The sequence below is a fragment of the Pyxicephalus adspersus genome, chromosome 1, assembly GCF_032062135.1.
Source record: "Pyxicephalus adspersus chromosome 1, UCB_Pads_2.0, whole genome shotgun sequence".
Taxonomy (NCBI): Eukaryota; Metazoa; Chordata; class Amphibia; order Anura; family Pyxicephalidae; genus Pyxicephalus; species Pyxicephalus adspersus.
The window spans coordinates 7,179,355-7,199,978 of NC_092858.1; the positions used below are offsets into that span (position 1 = coordinate 7,179,355).

At 40.4% G+C, this 20,624-nt stretch overlaps 1 protein-coding gene across 2 annotated transcripts; it reads left to right on the plus strand.

Moving 5' to 3' along the window:
- Positions 1-287: 287 nt before the first annotated feature.
- PCF11 (PCF11 cleavage and polyadenylation factor subunit) lies at positions 288-18,732 on the plus strand. Of its 2 annotated transcripts, XM_072401560.1 has the most exons (16): positions 288-659; positions 6,238-6,363; positions 7,305-7,490; positions 7,777-7,971; positions 8,525-9,621; positions 9,861-10,047; positions 10,890-11,340; positions 11,456-13,179; positions 13,927-14,032; positions 14,339-14,455; positions 14,860-14,968; positions 15,647-15,830; positions 16,000-16,155; positions 16,379-16,471; positions 17,048-17,083; positions 17,833-18,732. In XM_072401560.1, exons 1-16 carry the CDS (start codon positions 492-494, stop codon positions 18,046-18,048), a joined length of 5,151 nt encoding a protein of 1,716 aa, XP_072257661.1. In that variant the 5' UTR covers positions 288-491; the 3' UTR covers positions 18,049-18,732. The 2 variants fall into 2 exon arrangements, with proteins under 2 accessions (XP_072257661.1, XP_072257669.1); XM_072401568.1 differs by lacking the exon at positions 7,777-7,971.
- Positions 18,733-20,624: the final 1,892 nt, after the last annotated feature.

Sequence of the window (20,624 nt, forward strand, 5' to 3'; positions counted from 1 at the left end):
AATAACATGCCATGTGCTCAGAGGAGAGTCATACATTCACTGTGAAATGAGCTGGTAAACATCACGTGACCGGTTTCCAGGCCTTCTCCCCTACACTCGGTCGCTAGGCTAATTTTGCCAAGCCTAGCAACCAATCATGCTTGCCGCAACTTACGTCATGGACATGGGCTTCGACCCGCCCAACTCCATGTTCACACCCACTTTCGCTTACGAAATCAGCTAAGGGCCAATGACAATGCAGCCTGCCCTCCCCGTTTAAACCTGCTGTTGAAATGATTGTGTGTGACGCGTCAGCGCCATTTTGTCCGTGAAGTCCGTCAGGGGAGCAGAAGGAAGCGAGGAGCGGTCTGTGGGGGCTATAGCGTGATGTACACAGCGAGCCTCTGGGCACCCACGGCCGATAGTTATTAAATCACGACGCCTCCTCAGCAAACCTTTCTGTAAAGCTCCGCTGTAGGCCCGGTCTTCATCCTTCTTCTCTGCCCGTCAAGATGGCGGCAGACGAAGCCCGTGAAGACGCGTGTCGGGAATACCAGTCGTCTTTGGAGGACCTGACGTTCAACAGCAAACCTCACATCAACATGCTGACCATCCTGGCCGAGGAGAACTTGCAGTTCGCCAAGGATATCGTCACACGTATCGAAGCGCAAATCGCCAAGGTTTTTATGACTAAAGCCTTTTATTTTACTCTAAGGGTCCCCTTTTCCCTCTTTCCTTCTCTTAGGGCACAGAAATAGGCCATGGTGACCCCGAGGTAGCAGAGAAACCTTCAGGGTCCCCTTAGCAGGTTACCTCACAGGGCAAGATGGCGCCCAGAGCTCGGCCCGGCCATCTTGCTGGTGAGGCCTGGGCTTCCTGTGGTTGTCATAGTTACTAGATAGCTAGCGTGCTGCCTCATCTTTGTGCATGTGATTTGTTTTATTTTTATCAGAAGCCATTGATAGGGCAGACATGGGCCCCTGCATGGCTGTAGGGAATTCAGGGACCCCTTGCATGACCCTTAGAAAGCTAGCTATGGATCCCCCTCATGAAAGACCTTCAGAAAGCCAAGGGTCTATTTGCTGTGTGACACCCCCCCTCCCCCCCCAGGAAGCCGGGGAACTTTTCCTTGGGCTTTTTTTAGGGAGCCTGGGAACCTTTCCTTGAGTGTCCCTCCCCTTTTTAGGAAGCATTGGAACCTTTCTATGGGTGCCCCCCTTTTTTAGGAAGCCTGGGAACCTTTCCCTTTGTGACCCCCTTCCCTTTTTTAGGAAGCCTTGGATCCTTTCCCTGGGTGACCCCCTCTTTTTTTAGGAAGCCTGGGAACCTTTCCCTGGGGAGCCACCTCTCTCCTTCAAGACCCCCAAAAAGCCAGGATACCTCTTTTTTTCCTGCATAACCCCTTAGAATGCCAGTGACCCCTACCCCTGTATGACCTCTAGGCAGTAAACCCCCAGACATGTCTGACCTGGGATCCCCTATGGCCATGAGGCCACCACCTCACAGATTAGGCTCCTTATTTTATAATAGTGCAGATAAGTGGCATTCTTTATGTACTTTCATTCTACTTGCATTCATTCCCCCTCCATTATTGCAATATTGTTGCCGGTGTACAGTCCATCCGCATGTCTTTACATTGCCCCATCCACTTCTATAGAGTTTGTCTTCCTCTGGGGGCAGCCCATAGAAGTCTGTGGGGCTGTACATGGGTGGAATGTAAACACCATACTGCAGAGAAGGGGGTAAGGGTTGTAGAAGAATGGGGGAATAAGTGCACGTTGTATGAAAATTCATCAATGTTTTAATTATTTTATTGGGCCTTCTTCCCATCCAGGCCATTCTGCTGGTGGCAACACATTCCTGGTGATAGTTTGGTTTTGTGGCAAGTGGAAAGTTAGAGCCCCTCCATGATAGACTCAATATTCATCCTCATATAACAAGTTTATAGATATTGGTATTATGCTAGATATAGATTAGGCCCAAGTGAGATCTAGATAGAATGGCACCTTGGCTTTTCTTAGTTGGCTCCCCTCTATACCCGCACGGCAGGGATATCGGGCTAATGGGTAAAGACAATCTGCTGCCCTTGTTGGGCCATTACTTCAACCAGTAGGTTAGCACCAAGGCACATGGTCTCCTATCCCCCTCCCCTCATCTCTTTTCTTTTACTTTTTTAGGACTAGCTGGGGTAGCAAATGGCTAAGGTCAGAGCCCTTTTGGTAATGATTTACACCTGCGGTTAGTTTTCTGTTAGGACAGGAATGCCAATGATAAAGCCCCCTGTGCACCTGTTGACAATAGAATTTATATATCAGTCCTCCACTAGAATGGGGTGTGCAGCCAATAGATTAAATGTCAGTGTTGGGATCTCTATATAAATAGATAATACTTTATATCCAGTGGAGAACAACAAATAATTGTATCCTGTACACATCATTGTCTGTGATAGTAATGTCCCCTCCAAGGCAATAAAGTAATAGGAATTTTGTTCCATAATCTACCCCATCTGAAAACACATTCTGATCAGGAAACGCAGGGCCTAGTAACCTAACATGGCAATTTATAGGGCGACTGATACAAAATGTGAGGCCGAGAAGTGAAATGATCACTTATGTCAATTGTTATGTTGTTTTGTTGATGTATTTGTTGCTTTAAGCAATCCATCAGGATACATCTTTCCACAGATTGCATGACGTAAGGCTATGTACACACATGCAATAATTGTCAGTGTCCATTTACAAATCTTTCCAACGGCTAACAACTGCACAATGCATGAAGTGTTGTACATACAGCACTGTTCTATTGAGAGGGGAGGGGGAGAACGATGGAGCGGCACCCCGCTGCGCCCTTTCCCCCTTCACTTCTATTAAGATCGTTCGTTGTCCATCATTCGTACGATGGACGACGAGCGCTGTACACACGCCAGATTCTTGTCCGATATGGACCCTGAGCTGATTATCCAATGAGAACCATTGCATGTGTGTTCATAGCTTAACTGATGGGTAGCGCTGGTGATTCTTTCATTACTCTGCCTTGCAATGTTTGTCAGAGAATGATTATATAGGAATGTCCTTTACTTATATAAAACACATGTCAAGGCAAAACAGACATGCAGTATATATCTGCATGTACATTTCCCTGTGCTTTAGCCCTTTAAACACCCTAAAAGTACAGAATTCCTGTCGATTGTTTAGAATTAGAAGATTTAAAAGTGATCCTACCACAAAAAGATTACCTAAGCTACCATTGCTGATCTTTTGGTTTAATTAGTTTGTCACCTACCTGAAACATTTGCAGATAATTACAATTTGCTAAAAAAAAAACCTGAGCTGCCCACTTATGCTGGAGTCAGCTATGCTGACAAAAATAAAGGCCAAGGGCCAGAACATCAACCGGGTCAACAAAGAACGGCTGATAATCTATTTGAAAGGTCCACTTCATACCTTGCTGGGAATACACAATTTTCTGAAATGATTCAAAATGTCTATTGCCTAACAACCACTCCCAGATTGCTAATTATTCTGCAGTCCTGAGATAAGAACCAAAGGCCAAACCAGTCCTTTGAGATAACTAAAATTGTGCAAAGGACAGCTTTGCAATTCTTACACACAGGTGTTTTATATATTTTAGCAGAAATAACTAAACTCTTACAAAACTATATTACAGAGGGAGCACACGGGAGTTCATTGCTATAGTTTTCATTTACATAGTGTTTTGAGTTTGAGTTGTAATTTCTGGATATTATTTAGTGTTAGACAAAGTTCAGGGAGCCAGTAAACCTAAAAAAATGAAAGCCTTCATTTAACTCTTTCGGTCAGGTTCATGAATCTTTAAAACCCGTGTGGTTTAATTGCTGTCTGTATTATAGTGTGATAAACCCTATGGGGCTGTCATTGAGACACAATGGGGTGGGAATAAATTCTTTTTCCAGCAGTCTCTGAATCAGGAGGTGAGAAGGAAATCCTTCAATTGGGTCTCCTGTTCCCAGTGACAGCTGTGCAAAAAAGAATTTCCTCTCGCTTCGTGCTGAAAAAGAAAAACATGGGTTTTAATCATTCATTTTTCTGTCTTAGAATTAAAGAAATTGTGCTGCTTTAAAATTGCTTGCTGGATCTCCCAGCCAAATTGAAATCTCTTGCAATTGGAAAAACTATTTGGCAGATAGCCTCACAGTTACAAATTGATTTCAATGTGTTGCAAATGGTTTATTAATGCGTTGTAATGACTAAACTCCTGAGCTAATGGGTTCCGTAGGCATTTATAGGTGGGTCCCTCTTGTCAGGGTTCCAGTGGTTGACAATATGGCTGTTTTTGTTCAGTAACTTGCCCTAGTTACTAGGTTTCTTTCTTTACCTAATGGGGTTTAAATCTGGTGGTTGGGTTACCTGTAGTGCTTTGCTTTGTAGAGCTTTTTCCTTCCCTTACATTTTTTTGTTTTGTTTTGGTGTTCTATATCTGGGGGTATATATTAACATTACAATTACAGCCCGATAGTTGAGTCGTCTTGCTATAACTTTTATGTCCCAGGGCCCTGATTTTTAGCTCTGCTGCCTTTAGCTTGTTTCCCCAAAGCACTTTAACCATGTTATTTCTCACCATTTGTCTTTTAAGTTTTAGTGCACATTCTCAATTTCAATAAATGGCTTTGAAATGTGTGATTGGTATGCTGCAATCTGTAAATAAAATGTATAAAATATGTTTTGTCTTTTTTTATTTACTACTGAGTATGCATTGGGGTTGTCACTTTATTGGGATGGGAGGTTCTGTTATTATAAATGTATTGTTTCAATGACACGTTTGCATTAATAATTTATTGCAGTAACACATGAAGACTTCAATATAAACATCTCTGATATCCCAGTGGCAATGTCTGCTTACTCTAGTTGCCCTTCTCCTTAAAGTTCTGCAAGAAGGTTTGACAAAAGTCATGTGTGTGTATGGTAGTAAGATGATAAACTTGTCTGGCCCTGGGTTCCTTGACTTCTGTTTGATGTTCATGTCCTCCTCCTTGAAGCCATATCTCTGAGAAAGTTGACTTGCCCAAATCTTGCTCTATGCTGCTCTGTAGCTTTGCAAGATTTGGACTACTAAACATTCTCCTAGATCTTGTTGGCAGAAGGATGACATTACCCCTTCAGTATGGAAGTTGGGCAGAGAGTATATCATTTCAATATTTCCCATCCCTCACAGAGACCTCTATGCAGTGTTTATTGAAGGGGCCACAGTAATTCTGCTTTAAAGCACGGGACCATTTTAAAGCTACAAATGTGAACACCTTAAAGGCCAACATTAACTTTTTAAATCCACTACATGGGTATACTTGGGTTTCTGGGTCCAAGAAAAAGCAGATTTGACCAGAGCAACATTCATTCTTTTTGATATCTAAACTTATTTAGTGTGGGGTTTCCATACTAGTTCTTGGGTTGCTGTTGCAGAATAGTAACACATAATGTAATTTTCTAGAGTCCTCTGCACTTATCATTCACATACCGTACATTATCATTTCACACTTTTTTACACTGCACATTTACCTCTTGCTTTGGCTTTTATACAATTGTTTTTAAAATGTCCAGTGTCATGTTACAGGTTTGAAATACACATTCACCAGGATTTTACACCTAAAAGTCTATATTTATACCTTTTCTAATCTGTATCTAAATACTGCAATTGGTTGTGTACCTTGTGGGGGAACTAGACAAACACGCTATTTTAAAAAGGTGCCTAATAAAGTGAACAGGTGACACCTGCATTGCAGGAGGGGTAATCACACTTATCCTCAGCAGATATTTAAACAGGTGGAAACATTCACAAGTTATCTGACTGCTACCTCTGAGTACTTCATGCTGTACACATCTGGATATAATGTGGAAGATGCAGCATTCTTGGCTGGGAAAAAAAAATATCTTCAGCAGTTGCCAGATGGAGTCAAGTGCATATACACGCCTTCAAGCATGGAGAAATATGTTTCCTCTGGTCACCGGGCCTGGAGATCATAAAAAGAATGCCTAATTGAAAAATTAACAATATGTTCAGTTTCAAAAGAAAAATGGATATTTTGAGACAAGTGGCTATATTAAAATGGTAACCCTAACATTTTTGGTATTGTGGACATCCAGAGAGTAATTGTTTGCACTACATTGCACGTGGGGATCAGATTATCTAAAATCCATGTACTTCCCTTGGTTTGTATACAAATGGGTTCAGGAAACTGGGCTGATGGTCGTGTCATATTAAACTTATCAGTTTTCTTTTATCTAGGCTCCTAGCACAGAGAAGCTTCCAGTCATGTATCTTATGGATTCCATTGTTAAAAATGTTGGAAGAGACTATCTTGGCGCATTTTCTAAAAACATAGTTTCTACGTTTGTTAATGTGTTTGAAAAGGTATAGATTCATAATTCTTGAAACTTTTATATTGTGATAATCTTTAATGTGTCTATATTTATCAACAGCTTATTGATGTGTTTCATTAATGGCTTGAAGAAAGGCCCGTTTGTTCCTTTTCATGTTCCTAGTACTGTCTGGAAATGTGAATGGTAGAATTTGGGCAGAAAGTCCTTACTGGGTTTACATTAGAATTTTAAGTCCAAAACCAGCGATCTATCCTTGTGTGTTCTGGACGATCCTGAATATTGTATCCAAGAACAAAGATCTCGGAACAAATGCTGGATTATAATGATAGAAATTGCAATTCATAAGTTTTCAGACAAATAGCTGCCATGGCCAAAAATCTTCCCACGATAGACTCCAATTTTTATTATTGTTCTCGGAATGTTCTTTTTTGATTCAGGCTGCAATCACTGGTTCTTGCCATATGTTTTCTTGTTTAATATTAGGGTACAATTTATACTATAAATCTATTTTAGGGTCTATTTATGTTGTGAAATCAATGTGTTTTTCAATTTCTACACATGCTAAAATTAGGTAGGTATAATTTATACTATAAATCTAGTTTAGGGTCCATTCATTTTTTTAAAATCGATGTTTTTTTTTTTTTCATTTCTACACATGCTAAAAGAAAAAGAATGCTACAAAACATTCAAAAGTCCCTGTCTTTAAATGTACAGTAGGCTTATTTTTGAATATGTTATATATGTCCAGTGCTCTCCCCAGCCCCTTTTAGTTGGGTGCAGCACCTGGCACTTTAGTAACCACATAGCTGCTTTTTGGTGGTTACTGAAGAGTTCTCCCACAATACAGGGGCTGCCACTCTGCTTAAACAATGCCATGCCCAATGTGACTTTTTAGAAAGCATGCTGTTAAATGCCTGTTTGAGATGCAGTTGGATGAACTGTTGAGACACAACCTTGTTCTGTCATTTCTAGGTGGATGAAAACACTAGAAAAAGTTTGTATAAATTGCGTTCTACATGGGATGACATTTTTACTTCTAAGAAATTATATGCACTTGATGTAAAGGTCAACCAGGTAGACCCAGCATGGCCTATCAAGCCTTTACCCCCTAATGTGAACACAGCAAGCATCCACGTGAATCCTAAATTCCTTAACAAAGTAAGTATTTTGAATGTGTCCCAAATAAAAAATTGTTAAAATGTTTGCCAGTGCTTCCTTTTGGACCTATTTATGTTTATAACTTCACTTATTTGTACTTGATCCCCTTGAGATAGTTCAAAGTACAACTTCATTTTCTGCTTTCTCTGATGATACATGTTGCTGTAAGTCTTGTTTAATAACCTTTGCTCAATGAGTTTGAAAAAAAAAAACTTTTTTGGACAGATGTTGCATTTCAGCAGCATGTTTTTTAAAAAGCCCCCTTTTTCAATTTTTTTTTCAATAGCCAGAGGAGTCTACTGTACCTGCTAAACCGGTGCCAAATCCTGCCCCATCTCGCCCAGCTAGTACTGAGGCACCAGCGCCTCATCTTACACAAGAGCAGCTAATAAGACAGCAATTACTTATGAAGCAGAAACAGTTGTTAGAACTTCAGCAAAAGAAGTTGGAGTTAGAATTGGAACAGACAAAGGCTCAACTGGTAAGTGAATTTTACAGGTTCATTTGAATGCATCTGAAGTAACCGGATTCATGTAAATGCTAATTGTCTTTGTGAAATGTCTGATGTGACCATTTCCATACACCTTAGTTATGATTTTGAATCCAATTCAGTTGCATAGGAACAACTCCTAACAACAGTTAGGGTGCGCAAAATGGTTGCGGTCTTAGTGCTCTATTTTATTTATTTTTTTGCTAATTTTAAATTGTATGCTCAGGTATATTAGATATTACAGCAAAGTACCACATTTCTGTCTCAGCGGTGTAATTGCTAGCCTTGTGTATGAAAATAAATGCATTGCAAGTTTGAAAAGCCTTCTTTTTACTTGTTCTTTACAGGCTTCATTAATCAGCAGGATTCTGGCTGTTTTATTTCATTTACCTGTGGGGCATCGCTTTTTTGAAATGGCCTTTTCGTTTTTGCAAATACAACTATGTGTTTTTCATTGTACTTTGTTAGTTTCGGTAGGATATGGAACTCTTTTGCTGCTTTTTTTTATGCATTTAGAATTGATGTAAATCTTTTTTTTCCCCAGGCGAGCAGTGCCCCTTCTGCAAAACCCAATGCAGTCCCGGAAATTCCACACATGCCTGTGAAGGCTGCACAACCTACCTCTACTACTCATTCTGAGAAGAACAGGATTCCTGCTCCCTCTCTATCTGACAAGACTCCTGTATTGACCCGAGACCCTAGACTTAACAGAGGAAACCAGCATCCACATCCAAAAGATCAGACCCATAAAAAGGAACTTAAGAGCAATACTCCTGCTCCACCAGATTCTAAGCCTTTAAAATCGGTGCCATCAGACAAAACTGGTTTTGCATCAAAGCATGAAAAAAATAAACCTGTGGAAAAGCTGCCTAAAAAGGAACCTGCACCCTTAGATCCTAAATCAAAGTCAAAATTGCCTCCTCCTTTAATTCCTAAGTTGCCTCATGTAAAAGACAGTAAGCCCCCAGTTACTGATAGTGCAAAGGATCCTGATGTAAACAAGAGAGATCCAAGGATACGCAAACACATTAGGGAAAAATCTGATGATAAACCAGAGGAAGCAAAGGAAAAACGAAAAGGTGCAGAGAAAAAGGAGGACCACAAATCTTCTGAACATCGGTTACCTGGAAATAGGAATAAGCTTGTAAATGGAATTGTACAGAAAAATGATTCCAGTGCTAATGATTCGGAAAAACCAAGCCAAAAACTTGGGAGAAGCAGCAGTCGAAAAAGGTCCCGATCACGTTCTCCTAAATCCAGGAGAGACAGACGCTCTCCGTTAAAGAGAAGGCAAAGAAGCCAATCTCCAATTCCTCCAAGGAGCCGCTCTCCTCTTCCTTCTATCCCTAAGAACAGCAAACTTCGTCAACCTGGAAGTAAGCCACCTCATACCGATGACTTCTCAGCAAATACAAGAGAGGAACGGAGTAAAAGGATTCCCAAATTGGATCCTAGAGATGGCAGAAGGCAAAAAAGACCCTCCGAGGAAAGGCAGAAGAGACCCTCTGAGGAACGACAGCAAGATTCAGGAATGCCAGTATTTAGCAAAACTGGTTCTGAACCAAAGGAAAATGTGGAGAATTGGCAAGGGTCTAAGATTGGCAAAAGATGGCGACCTGCTTCATGGGAAGATGGCAAAAGGTAAGTAATGCAATGCCCAACCTATTCCTAATATAAGTCTGAACTTGTGGAGTTTTGACATTCATATTGTGGGCTTGTTGCGGGTCAGTGCTTTATAAAAGTCTTGGAGCAAGGCAACTATTGGCACAGCATGTTATGTAACTCCAGAAAAGTTTACTTCTAAGCTGCCTTGATTTACAGAAGCATTTAGTTTATTTGTTTTTTGTTGCTTGACTGGTTCCCTTTTGTATTCACTGTAGCACCCAAAATGATGATCACCACCCAGGCAACAGGGCTGCCTACCAAAGACATCGAGACAGTTGGCCCAATAATAAAGGTGTACTTTCTCCTCGCACTCCCAAGCAACAACCGTGGTTAAGTGTGGATGCTAACCTTAAAATCCCAAAAGAACTAACAAGTGCAAGCAAGGGAGAACTGCTTAAGAAGGTAACTATCAAATGACAATTTTTGAATCGTGGTGGTCATGCTATGCAACCCACTTTAATAGTTGAAATTTTATTGGAGTTACCAGTATTAGATAAAGGTCTTATTTGGTTAGGGTTACAACTGGAAAATAAAGAACTGTGTTGACAGATGAAAGCATGATTACCTAGCTATCCGATATCACATTTGTTAGGTTTCCTGTAGTCTATAAACAATATAGTATTCATTTCCCAGCCCTATGCTCTATGCCAGGGATATTTTCTGCATTAGTGACATGCCAACATTTTGATGTGACTGGTGGCTCTCCGTTCTGATTCTCACCCTATTGCTATAACGTCAACTGATAAGTTACCAGCTGGACTGGTTCCTGGCCATGGGCTTACAGTGGCAGCTTTACGTAATGATCACAATAAGGCTGGATTTGCCATTGACCCAAAAAGCCTACAATCAGTAATCTGTTTAATTACCATAATTGTAGGAAATGTTTATAAATATTTTAATTTTTAGTATTCAGCATATAATGGGGTGCAGTTTTTTTATTCAAGTAGGTTACCAAACAAAAGCCTATGACCCATGATCATAAACTGGATAAAACTGTAGAATGCCTCTAGAATTGGCCAGCAAAATACATCCACCTGAAAAGGAGGGGAAATGACCATTTTGAGGTTGATGTAGTTTGCTGGACTTATTGTGGGGATGTTGATAAATGTTTATAAAGTATCTCCTTCCCTCACACACCCATATATTGTTTCTGTATAGTTTAGTGTTGGCTTTAACATATCAAAAAGGTTCAATCCTTTGTTCTAGTGAATTCTGTTCTGATGGTGTTTTTTTTCTCAATTAAGGCTAATGAGCGTTTGGCATCTGGTGAAATTACACAGGATGAATTCCTTGTCGTTGCCCATCAAATTCGTCAACTTTTTCAGTATCAACAAGATAAACACAGATGTGTGTATAGCAGCCCCACTGAGGAGGGAAGTAAAAGCGGAGGGCGAAAGAAACCCCTTCTTTCTAATGCAGAGTTGACTTACTATCAACATAAAGCTAAGCTGAAGAGAACTCAGGTACAACATAATTTTATGGAACAAGATTTTATGGATGGTCCCTTGGATGAAATGGCCCCAGGTGGCAGAGAAGGAGAGCACAATGACAGAATATCTAGCAGCTTGACTGAAAGGGATGAGCAGTTCCCAGAGAGAGGTCGTCGTCCTTCTCCTTTGCCTGGAACACTACTACTTGACGAAGACCTTACGGCTGAAGGTCATAGAAGACATGATGACCGAGAACTGTCCAAAGGTATGTTTAAAAATGTACTTTTAAGCTGACATCATTTTGCTTGAATTTTTTTTATTTTCATTTTGGAATTTGCTGTAATAAATGAGTTTTAAAAAAATAACTTTTTTCTCTATAGGCTTAAGAGATGAATCACGGACATTATACAATGAGAGATATCCCCACAAACGAACCAGATACGGCGATACAGAGCAGGTGCCCTTTGTAGACAGTACAGACCCAGTCAGCAAAGAGAATCCCAAACTTGTCGGTATACTTGAGGAGAGAAGACCATTGCTTGATCTCCCAACACTTCTACCCAATAGAGGCGATGATAATGGCAGTCAAGGTTTTGAAGATATGGAGGTCATGGACATTAGAGAAAGTTCTCCAATCAAAAGGTTTGATGGTCCTTCAGGCAATCAAACTGGAGGTCAGCAGTTTGAAAATATTAAAGGAAAACCAATTGAAGGCAATTTAGTTGATTCATCAAGGTTTGACAATATTTCTGGGCAGCCAAACAACTTACAGGGCCAGGCATTGCAAAGATTTGAAGGTGTGCCAAATCAAATGGCTATTAATCCACCGATAGGTGGTCAAAGAATAGAGTCTTCTCAAGTCCCACCGCTTGTTACGAGATTTGATGGACCACAAGGACAGCAGTTAGGTTCTCAGATGTTTGATGGAATTCCAGGGCAGCCCATAGGTCCACCACGGTATGATGGTGTGCAACCTGGGGGACCTCAGAGGTTTGAAGGTGGTTTAGGACCAGGGCCACAAAGGTTTGATGGCCCTCAGAGATTTGATGGTGGGCCTTCACCACAAAATTTTGATGGGCCTCAACGATTTGAAGGTGCACAGAGGTTTGACGGACCCCAGAGATTTGATGGAGTGGGTCTTCAAAGATTTGAAGGCCCACAAAGGTTTGATGGTAATTCAGGGCCACAAAGATTTGACGGGCCACCCAGGCCTCAGCTACTTCAGCAAAGGTTTGAAGGGCCCCACGGTCCACCTATGAGATTTGAGCAACCAGTGGCGCAGCCTGTAATGTTTGACAATGGTGGACAACCTATGGGCAATGTGAGATTTGATGGACCTCATGGTCCTCGTTTTGATGGTCCCTTGGGTCCTCGGTTTGATGGGCCACCTGGTCCTCGGTTTGATGGGCCTTTGGGTCCTAGATTTGATGGACCACCTGGTGCAAGGTTTGACAGTGGTCCTCAAGGTCCAAGGTTTAATACAAATCAAGGTCCCAGGTTTGAACATGGTCCTGGTGCACAAGGTTTAATAAGATTTGATGGACCTATGGGACAGGCTGGGCCCAGGTTTGACAATCTTCCTGTAAACAGATTTGAAAACCATCCTCCCCTTATGCCAAGGTTTGAAGGTGTTCCTGGGCAACCATGCACAAGATTTGATGGCCCTCCTGGACACCAAACGCCTCCCAGATTTGACGGACCCGTGCATATGCAGCAAAGATTTGATGGTCCTATGCAACAACGATTTGATGGCCCCAATCAACAGCCCAGATTTGATATGCCTGTTGGTCCCCAAGGACCACGATTTGAAAATATGAATCCACCTATTGCGCAGAATACTCCACCATTTGCCCAGACGGCTCCTTTTGTTGATCCTCAAAATGTGTTTCATGGACAGACGCAAGGCATGCAGTTTCAAAGGCCTGAGCAGAGGTTTGACATGCCTCAAGGACCAGGATTTACTGGACCCCCAGCCCCTGGAATGCAGATGTTTCCTAATCAGCTTCCTAGACCATCAGGACCTTATTTTGATGACAAAAATCCACAGGGACCTCCTTATGGAAACTTCAACCTGCCTGTTGGAAATATGCAGCCAAATCCACCAGTAAGTAAATAATGTAATTGTCCAAGATATATGTTTAAATGATTTTGCCTAATATCTTTTTCACTACTTGCTGTGCTCTTATGTAAAAAGAAAAATACCCCCGAAGAAATTTTGGAGTCCAGCACTTCTGGGAATGTTGGGACACCTGGCCCCCACCACACTGCCATTTCAGTACATTGCAAACACTGAAAGTTGCAGGAATCTGACACACCCAAAAATGTGGGATTCCTAATATCATATCTAAACCCCAGAATGTAATGTCCTCCAGGTTACCAGATCCTAGATGTGGCTACAATTTTTTTTTTTTTTTGTGACTGTAGTGTTTCAATTCATGTTCAAGTCCCGTACGCTTAGATTGCCACTGGTTACCAGAAATCTAGTGCTAGCACCTGCCTGCTGGTACTGCATCTCTAAGGTCAAAAGTGGTGATCAATGTATGCAACAAATACCTCTGATCCTCACTGTAACCTATGGCTTATTCCAAGCGACAAATGCTGACTGGCGACCGTAAAGCTGTGTTAAGGTCAGTCGCTTATTTAGAAATATTTGGGCACCTGAGAGAGAATTAAATAAAAAAAAAAAAAAACTTCTAGACACTTGAGTCTGATTATAGATTAGTCATTGTAAAGAATGTGAGCCCTTTGTTCACGGAGCATGTATAAGTGGTCAAAGTGGATTCACTTGTATTGCATGTTTTGTGTTAAATTCAATGTAGATCTGTAATCTATAATTATTTTTCTTTTTAAGTTTGCCTCTATGGGCTCTATGGCTCAACCAGCACCTTTTAACCAGGAGGCAATGATGGGCTCTGCACAAGCAGCAAACACTGGACCATTTATACCCAACCAACCAGGTAAGTTGCTTGCACTGTATGTATATATTTTCCTTCCCTGTTGCATATGGTTTTCTTGGTGTGTGTGTGTAATGTATTTGGGCCAGGCTAATTGTGCATACAAAATGTGACGCATATAGTTTGACTCCATTTGTGATGTATAATAATGCCCCTATTTAATGTACAGCGCTGTGTAATATGTTGGTGCTATATACTGTTTAATAATATTAATGCCTACGTCTCTTTCAAATGACTCATTGGCGCCAGACTAATAGAGCATGTATGACTTGTCGTCTGTAGTAATGTTTTATTTTCTTTTTCCCTTAGCTGCCTCGTTTCCTAACCCTGAAAATCACTTGGGTCAGTTTGATGTTAATGAATTATTCTCAAAACTACTTTCAACTGGAATTCTTAAGCTGTCACAGTCAGAACCATCTTCCACCCGTAAGTTTAAAAACGAATTGACGTTTTCTGGACTGATAGCATTTCATGTTGTCACTAACAGAAGCCTGACTTTCCATATCTGTACAAGTAGATAGATTACTTAACTAGATTTGTATGAAATAGTTTCAACATCCTTATGATGGCTTAAAAATATGACCAACCTCGTCCCCCATTTCCCTTTTACATGAACTACTATAGGGCCATATTATTTTGTAAGTCAGATTTTACCAGTATACCTAAGAAATGGTCTGTTTTTGCTCTGTTCAGTAAATGTTTAGTAAATTGAGTTTTAAAATGCCTAATATTGATTTATAAAATTAGGATATATGTCAATAAGGATTTGAGATGTATTTTAAGATTTGTGTGCTGTGTCCAATGTTTAATGCTTTTTTTGCTCTCCTTAGAAACAACTGAAACAGCCAGTCAGCCTGCACCTGAAGAGGAGGAGGATGAACAGGCAGAGGAACTTGAGATTCCTGATCTTACCGGCTTTGTTGTTGACGATATGAAATCGTATGTAAAACTTTTAAGTTAAACATATTTCTTTTGAATTTGTAAATCATTAAATGCGGTCATGTTAGCAATAGATTTTACATAGTGGCTGGTGGCCGAGCCTTCAGAGCTTGTGTTTTTTTTTTTTTTTTTTTTTTTTTCCCCATTTTAACTTTAACCAGTGATGCCAACATCTTAAAGGGTTGTCATGGAATTCTCCCAGCTAGAAGTCCTAATTTTACTACCATTTGAAAAAAACTATCTGCGGTTGTGTTGGACTAATATTTTAATTGCATCATGTAAACAAGTGTAAGGCTACGTACGTACACGTGCAATAATTATCGTTGGAAACTAACGACCAATGGTCTGATAACTGTTAACAAAAAAGTGCACAACGACTAGCCAACAACGCCGATAAACGAGGAATGTCGCTGGAAAACGGACGATCGTTCGCTATCTATTGTGTATGGTCGTTCAGTGATTGTGGATAGTTCTGTGTCACTTCCTACATCGTTCAACCAATTGTATCTAGTGTGTGTACATTATTGGTGGATTATATTTGAACGATCGTATCGTTTCAATGACCATTATTGCACATGTGTAGGTAGCCTAAGGTGTATGAGATTTGTCGTCTGGGTATTTTTTTTGCGTTCCATTGTGTCTGTGATTTGTATGTAATTGTATCCAATCTCTTTACAGACGCTTTGAGTGTGTTATTACCCGCCTATACACTGGCATCCAGTGCTATTCATGTGGGATGAGATTTACAAAGTCACAAACGGATGTCTATGCTGACCACTTGGATTGGCATTACCGACAAAACAGGACAGAAAAAGATGTTAGCAGGAAAATAACACACAGGAGATGGTACTACAGCTTAACGGTAAGTTATATTATTAATGATTTTGGTAGCTTTGTAATGAAACTTTCTAAAAACCTTTTTGCAGAGATTTATTCTGTTAGGGATTCTGAAGGAAGTGCTTTTTTTAGGTGCAATTAGAAGCTAACCTAATAATAACGTCCGCCTTTCCCATTGGTGTTTTTGTTTCCAGGACTGGATAGAGTTTGAGGAAATTGCAGATCTGGAGGAAAGGGCTAAAAGTCAGTTCTTTGAGAAAGTCCATGAAGAGGTCATATTAAAAACTCAGGAGGCTGCTAAAGAAAAAGAATTTCAGAGTGTGCCGGCTGGTCCTGCAGGAGCTGATGAGGTAAAAATTTGTGGTAACCACTCCACTTATGTTTTGTGCTTTGTTTTTTCCCTGTAATATCAGTCGTCTTTATTGTTTACTACCTCACAATAGTTTTCTTTAGCCCTCGACTTAGTGGTCCCCTGGTACTGGATAAACCAAATACTGCCCTGGTACTTCTCAGGTATTGTCATGTGGAAATATCTTTAACTCTCTGCTGACTGTTTTATTCTTTGTCCTTCAGATTTGTGAAATCTGCCAAGAGCAGTTTGAACAGTATTGGGATGAGGAAGAGGAAGAATGGCATCTGAAAAACGCTATGCGTGTAAATGATAAGGTATGCAATCATTTAAATGGTACTTAGACTTCCACTAAATGAAAGCATTCTCGTTTGTGTTACTTGTGGAGAGCTACGCTCGTTTCCTATCACGTAGCACGTGGTCGGCTTTCAAAGGAAGGGAGCAGAAATATCTTTTAAAGCATCACTGGATAGCTGTAAAAACACAACTGTTTTATTTGGAGATGTGCTTAAAATTATAATTCATTCATAGTTTTGTAATACTGTATATATTAGGGGTCCAAATTTCTTTCCTGTTTGTGATTACTGTTCTTTAGATCAGGCTTTCTTGTACCTATTTCCATAAAGCTAGACTCCAAAATGAAATCTCCTTTGAATATATTAGGCTTGTGTGGTGTTCTTCCAGATCTGTTCATTTAGTGTATGGGAGTGTCTTGAATATGAATCATACAGTGATTTCCCTCTTCCCTTTTATGCATATTTTGCTCAGATTAGCAAACAATTAATCTAACGGCAAAGATAAGCTTAATGTTTGTATGCATAGCAAAGGACATTTTTAAGCATTGATTTATTCAAGTACTGAATGGTCTTGACCTTTTTCTATTTGTTTTGCAGATTTATCACCCTTCATGCTACGAAGATTACAAAAATGTAAGTTTTTAATGATGCTGAAAATACCTCTTGTGTATTAGGTGCTAATTTGTAAATTTCTGCTGAAAACACAACTTGGCTTCTTTGGGTTGTTACCAGACTTGCCTGGGCTTGGTGCTTTCAAGATGTAAAATACCTGTGGTATATACCATAGAGTAGACCACAGTTTAATGCAGAAACCTTAAGACATGGACTATTGTAAAACATAGGGTTTGTTCATGGTGTAATTTTTTATTAAATTAAATCTGGGCATGCTACCAAATGTACACAGTGTTTTGGCATCTTACAAGTACACCGTTTGTCTAACTGGGCTCAATTTACAAGGATAATATTTACTCTAGGTGAGGTACATACATTGCTTGACACTTCCTGTGATTTGTAGTTATTCGGGAATTAGAAAATTTTATTAGGTTGCAATGTAAACAGAAACCACAAAAGGAAAGGACACAAAGTACCTTGAGTAGTTGTAGAGCAGGAAAAATGTTTCCCCAGCTTTGTAACCGCTCAGAGAACACCGGTTGATGTGGACCAGTAATTGGATGGATTTCTTTGATTGCAGACATATTGCTGTGCAGCCAGCTGTGTGCATTGACCTTAGGATTGGATAAACTTTAAAAAAGGGTTAAGCCATGTGCCCGGCCGTGTGTACAGCAAAGATATGTTGGCAATTTGCAACACCTATTGAGGATTGTCTAACTTGCCTTATTTCTCCTGCACTTCTGACAGTCTACATTATTTTTGTCTTTTAGACTTCTTCCTTCTTGGAGTCTACACCATCCCCAAGTAAAATCCTCCTGGAAAACCCACTGAGTGCAATGCTAAACCTCGTTAAGGAGGAAGCATCTGACGCTCCCGACGTTGGCATCAACGTGAAGGAAGAGCCTGCTGAAGACAGACCCTGTAGTAGGAGCGAAAGCATTCCTCTGTTAACAGAGATCAAATCGGAGCCCACCGATCCCGAGTAGAAGCGGCCGCTATAGACTTCTACTTTAATTTAAGAAAAAAATCTATTCGACGTGAGCTGGGGGCGGGGCCTCCAGTTCCTTGGTTACTGAATACATTTTCGTATTTGTATTTTTCCTACACCAACACAGTTTCATGTGTAATTGTCTCTGAATACGTGCAGATGGCAGAACGAACTTGTACGATAAGAGATGTTGTAAAAAAAAATGTCCACATGACTGTAAATTATAAATAAAACAAATATTTTTGCTACATCTGTGTGTGATGTTTATGCACACCATACAGAGGTTCCAGAATCAAAGCTTTATAAATGTATCATTCTGGAAACATTTCTAAGAGTTTAATAACCAAGCAATTGCTGCCTTTGTTTTCCTCTATTACATGTTGAACTCATCACTGATTTCAAGTATTTTTTTTCTTTAATACAGTTTATAAACCTTTACTAATAGGATTCGGGTAAATGAATTAAATGGAAGTGTTTGTGCCCGGGACAAAGCACAGAATACTCGGAGGAGACCTTTTAAGTTATACGTGTTTGTTTCAGAAATCTTCCGCTCTCAAGGTTCAGGATGTGACTGAAGGACTTTTCTTTCCCCATATTTTTTTTTTTTTTTGGTGTTCTACCTTAATTCCATTAGATGCTTCGTATAGAACCGTGTTAAGATTAATAAACACATTGAACTGAACTATAAGATTGTGGCGTGTTTATTGGTGTTGTATCATTGTAGTGTAAAGCTGATTCATATTTTGCCTTCCCCGTTTCCTCTTCCTTAATAGATCAACATGCTAATAAAATATACATTAATAAAACCTTTGTTAGAATTACATTTCTTTATTAGAATGGGGGTGGTTGTGGTTTTCTGTGTTGTGCTGGTGGGAGCAGCCAGCAGGGTTTTGTCGATTTCATCATCAAATGAGGGATTATTGAAGAATAACTAATCTGATCATGATTTGTAAAAAGTGTAACTTAAGTTCTGCTTTAAGGCTACGTACACACCTCCGATGATTCTCGCCTGATCGCTTTAGGATTGATATCTGATGAGGATGTGGCGTGTGTAGTGCTCGTCTTTCTGGCAGATCTACGAAGGGGAAAGATCTCAGCAGGGTGCCGCTCCATCATTGTCCCCTCTATATGTACACCACTGGTTCATGCAGTGTGCAGTCTTTTGTCGTTGGAAAGGAATTTGAAAGATCCTTTCCAATGACAATTATTGCACATGTGTACCCAGCCTAAAATCCCTCAGCCCTCATTCTAGCAGTTGGACTTTTAAGCAAATATTTTGTTTTAATGGGTGTTGTGTGTCAGTCTGGAGGAGTGCACTGTATTTTGCATGCACAGGGTAACAACTCCCATATGTGGTGATAAGCTGCAGTGATTAGATAATAGGGCAGGATGTACTCCATCCACAAAGTGAAGCAATTTTAAGGTATGCCTCTTCAAAAGAAAAAGTACTGAATCCAATTCTAAAATAGCGTTTTATTATACAAACATCAGGTGACGGAGTGACTCACCCTGGGATACTTGGGGCTTGTTTCTCTGCATCTCTGCTGTTGGCCTTTCTAGTTATACAAAGGGTAATTTTTGATTGCTGTAAAAACCTTTTTACCCCCCAAAGGTTCATTAGTGAACAGTTACTCCTGCCCCTCTCTCTAATGCAGCAATGGCTCCCTCTAGTGTTCTGTGTTATACCTGCAGTGCCAGTGATATGACCAGTCTGGAGGTGTTGAATTACTTGGCATTCAGGCAGTGTGTCCCTATTCTACTGTTGCAGTGAGCCTATGATCCCAAACCCTCCAGTGACCTATTAGTCTTCTCTGATTACCGACATGATCCACACTACATCTATTTTTCTGTTCATCCTGACCTTTCTTTTGTTCCTGATTCATTTTCCTGCACCGCCACCTACCCTGGTGTTTCCGAGTTCTGCAATCTGGTAAGCATTCACAGCATAGCCCATCAACCCTTGTTGGGTGTTCTGGTGACTATTGGAAGCTCCTTAGACTCTGAACCAAGTAACAGTACTGAGCGCCTACTGCCTGGATAAGCCTGCAGAATCTGACCCCTGGTATCTGACGGAAACATCAAACCTTCCCGTCACATTTTAAGCAGTTAGCTTTGAGTCCTAGCTGTTTTCTCAGGAAGGTTACCCATTGATGACCGCCATTTTGTTTTTACTGCCATTGACTGTAGTACCACAGCAGTGGCATCAGTGGATGTAAAATAACCCCCAGCAAATACCAAGCTTTATGTGTTCCTGTGGAGCAATATTGAAAACCCTAGAAATATTCATGAGCTCAGAGGCAATTATACAGATGGGGAATAACATTGCAACACCCCAGGCCTGTGAAAACCCTTCCCTTATATGAGAGATAATGTAATAAACCCCCTAAAAATGTATTTATTTATTTATTAAATGCACTAAAAAGAATAACTTCAAGGTAATTCCAGGGTCTCATATTTGCAGGGACTATTCTTCTAAAAGCAGAAAGTGTACAACAATCAGCCAGTTGCCAGGAACAAAGATGGCGCGGGCAGCACACGGCACCGGAAATGACGCGAAAGAGTCTCGTTTCCTTG